At 55.6% G+C, this 3870-nt stretch overlaps 1 protein-coding gene across 1 annotated transcript; it reads right to left on the reverse strand.

The window, feature by feature from the left end:
- Window positions 1–3029: 3029 nt before the first annotated feature.
- On the reverse strand, window positions 3030–3662 carry Ntf4 (neurotrophin 4). The gene has a single exon (XM_013027844.1). It carries the CDS (start codon window positions 3660–3662, stop codon window positions 3030–3032), a length of 633 nt encoding a protein of 210 aa, XP_012883298.1.
- Window positions 3663–3870: the final 208 nt, after the last annotated feature.

Below are 3870 nucleotides of genomic sequence, written 5' to 3' on the forward strand. Positions count from 1 at the left end.
AAGACAGAGAAGCTGGGGTTAGAGAGGAGAGTGGAAATTTATGGCGAATAGGTGTGAATCCCAGAAGTATGGGGAAGCACTATGGGGGGGGCACAATCCTAGGCCCAGGGACACCCCCCCGGCCCCGCCCCCAGCCCCGGGATCCAGGGGGCCCCAGGCCCCGCCCCTCACCTCTATGGTGACCGGCGGGAAGACCCCGGGTGGGATGTAGTGGTGGCCAATGCCGCTGCTGGTGAGCCACCAGTTGGGCCAGGTTCCAGGCAAATCCTTCTCTGTGATGGGGCAGTGAAGAGGGCCATAGCGCAACGCCAGGGTCCGACCCGCCATGGTCCAGCCCCTCCCGCTCGCCAAGCCCGGAGCCGGGTTTGTTGTCCCTGTTGCCCTAGGTGACAGAACCCGCCCCCTGAGCCCAGCCCACAAAGGGCCTGAGGGCCTGAGGATGGGCAGAGCGAGGACTGGAAGGACAGGACCACAGAGTCCGCAGGAGGCCGCAGGACGGCCCTACACAGGGGAAGGGTGGGAGGGGGACCGTAAAGAGAGGGGGCAGCAAAGGGGCAGGGGCGGGGGAGGAAGGAAGAGGTCCCAGTTGCAGACGGAGAGGGGCAGGGAGACCGATCGAGGGCCAGACAGATGCTGAGTGTGTGTGTGTGGAGGGGGGTAGCGCGCAGACACGCTCCCCCATTAGCCCATCATGGAATCCACGGGCAACACCCCTCTTTTCTAAAGGATCCGAACCTTCTACTGCCTCTGCTCACACGCACACTGCCAGGCCTGCCCACCTCGGGGGTAACGATTTCCAGACATTCCGGGGTTCCCCCACCCTCCCTGTGTGCGCAGCAGCCGGCCTCAGCGCCTGCCGTCTGGCCTGCCTTTGATTTGGCTGAAAACTTCCACCTGGGTATGGGGGGGAGGGGTGAAATATTTAGCAAAAAAGAGGGGTGTGCATTACTAACCCAGAGACAAGAGACACAGGAAGTTAGGGAGACAGAGAAGGGGGGAAGACTGGGAACAAGACCAGAGGCTGAGCCCCCACAGTGTATCAGGGTCCTGTTGGAGGGGGGGCAAGGGCGGGCAGCAAGGGGGATGTCAGCGTCCTTAGCCCAAAGCTTGACCCAAAAGTGGTTGTGGGCTGGGCGCTGCTGGCTCATGCCTGTCATCCTAGCTACTCACTCAGGAGGCTGAGATCTGAGGATTGAGGTTCAAAGTCAGCCCGGGCAGGAAAGTCCTTGAGACTCTTATCTCCAATGAACCACCAGAAAACCAGAAGTAGCACTGTGGCTCAAGTGGTAGAGCGCTGAAGAGCTGAGGGACAGCGCCCAGGCCCAGAGTTCAAGTCCCATGACCCCCACCCCCCGCCTCTCAAAAGAAACTAGAATGGCTGAAAGCCAGGTGGGTGAGCACTGTCTACTCAAGGTTTGAAGATCAAGGTTTGAAGCCAGCCAGAACAGAAAAATCCATGAGACTCTATCTCCAACTAACCAGCAAAAAGCTAGAAGTGGAGTTGTGGCTCAAGTGGTAGAGTGTCATTCTTAAGCAAAAAAGTTAAGAGACAGTATACCCAGACCCTGAGTTGAAGCCCCAGTACTGCATGTGCATGTGTGCGCGTGCCCACATGCATGTGTGCACACACACACACACAGAACCATGAGGTGCAAGATGGGTAAAGTATGAAGGGTAATTCTGAGAGTCTGGGAGCTCCTTTTGATACCTCTTCAATATAAAGAGATTTGCTAAGTCTTTTTCTTCCTCCCCAGAATTTCTTCATGCCAGCCCATTGTTCAGACATGGGAAACTGAGGCCACCTTTCCCAGCCTGACCCAGGTCTCACCCACCCTATTCCATTCTGAACCGAACACCTTGTATTGGTTGGTTCCACCCCTTCTCAAAGCCTATAGGTGTTCATGACTTGTGTCAGGGCAGGCCCATTGGTCACAACCCATATCTTGGACAATTTTAAGATCTATTTAATTCCCAATGTGGGGTAAAGGTTACAACAGGGGAGGAGTGCTGTCACCTGACTCCAGCTCCCTGCCTGGGCTTGAATTCTCCTCTATGTGACAGGCATCTTACTACCTCAAAAGACAATACTGGGGGCTGGGAAGGTGGCTTAGTGGTAGAGTGCTTGTCTAGCATGCATGAAGGCCTGGGTTTGATTCCTCAGCACCACATACACAGAAAAAGCCAGAAGTGGTGCTGTGGCTCAAGTGGTAGAGTGCTAGCCTTGAGCTCAGGGAGAGCACCCAGCTTCCCCCCCCCCCAAAGAAAAAGACAATACTGTATTCCAAGAATATTGGTCATTCTGACCAAGCAGGATTTCTCTCTTTATTTTTTATTATTTTGTCAGTAGTGGGGCTTCAACCTGGGGCCTCAGTGTTGTCCTTGAGCTCTTCTGCTCAAGACTAGCCCTCTAATCCCTTTAAGCCACAGCACCACTTCTGAATTGCTGATGGTTCATTGGAGATAAGAGTCTCAGGGACTTTCCAACCCAGGCTGGCTTTGAACCGGGATCCTCAGATCTCAGCCTCCTGAGTAGCTAAGGATGACAGGTGTGAGCCATAAGCAACTGGCTAGGATTTCTCATTGAAACCGCCTGCTCCCAGACATGACCAGGCTTTCTGCAGACCAGGTGCTCAGGTCCTCTGGCCTGGTCCTGCTTCTACACTACCCACCAGCTTCTTGACATATCACCCCTCCTTGTGGCTCTCTCCCAGAGTGGCCCAGGGCAGCTTCTTTTGCAATTAAAGGGTCATCATTAGAAGAGTGATGTGTTACCATGGAAAGTAGGAGGCACTCAGCAAATATGCATTATTGTCATGATCATTATTACCCTCCAGTTCCTCCAGGAGAACTCCTATTCATCCTTTGAAACTCCGTTTGGTTTCCTCACACGTCTTGCGGATGGAGCTCTCAAAATTGGAGCAGTTTGATTCCATGATCCTTTAAGGTTCCAAACAGAAGGCCACTCCTGAGGTGGTTTAGCATCCAGCTCTTCTTTTTTTCTCTGCCTGTTCAGTTCCTGGACCTGAGCCTCAGGCCCGTCCTGTCCGACTGAGGAGGGTGCAGACGCAGGCAGTGTCAATTCGAATCCATCTCCAGCCCACACGGCCCTGGGCATCAGAAGTCAAGGCCCGCACGTAGGACTGCTTGGCTTTGCATTCGGATACCCAGTGCCTGCGGTCCACTCCCCTGCAGCCCCCTCCGCCTGCACCCACACCACCTTCCCCAGTGCTATTAGCTTTACAGCGAGTCTCGAAGAAATACTGTCGGAGGGGGCTGCCACCAGCTGCGGGCACCTCGCCCAGCACCTCCACCTCACGTCCCCGCAGGTCCACGGCCGTCCGACGGTCTGTCACCCAGCCGCTCACTGCATCACAGACGGCCAGCTCGCCCCGGCGACTGGCCGGAGCCGACTCACTCACCCCACGACGAGTGCGGTTGGCTGGGGCACCGGCAGGCTCCCCAAAGGCTCCAGTCTCCAGCAGAAAGAGCAGAGGGGGCCCAGCCGGGGCACCCCTGGACAGGGCTACTCGGGGGGACAGGAGGTCCCACTCAGGAGCCAGGAAGGGGGGTAGAGTTGAAGGTGGAGAGCGAGGCTCCATTGGGACACTGGGGAGGAGGAAGAGGAGGAGGATGGGGAGGGAACACAGGGGCTTGGGGAGCATCTCTTGACCACCTGGTGGGGGGGGGGTAGAAGACAGAGAAGCTGGGGTTAGAGAGGAGAGTGGAAATTTATGGCGAATAGGTGTGAATCCCAGAAGTATGGGGAAGCACTATGGGGGGGGGCACATTCTAGAACTTGATTGATGCTGAACTTCTAGACTAAAAAATAACTTTAAAATGATTACTTAAAGCTGAGTGCTGTGGCTCACA

Source organism: Dipodomys ordii, unplaced genomic scaffold (assembly GCF_000151885.1).
Source record: "Dipodomys ordii isolate 6190 unplaced genomic scaffold, Dord_2.0 Scaffold105, whole genome shotgun sequence".
Lineage (NCBI taxonomy): Eukaryota > Metazoa > Chordata > Mammalia > Rodentia > Heteromyidae > Dipodomys > Dipodomys ordii.

What these genes read in the sequence shown, in the direction of transcription:
- Ntf4 (XM_013027844.1), bottom strand. Translation starts at nt 3,662, where the DNA reads ATGCTCCCCAAGCCCCTGTGTTCCCTCCCCATCCTCCTCCTCTTCCTC.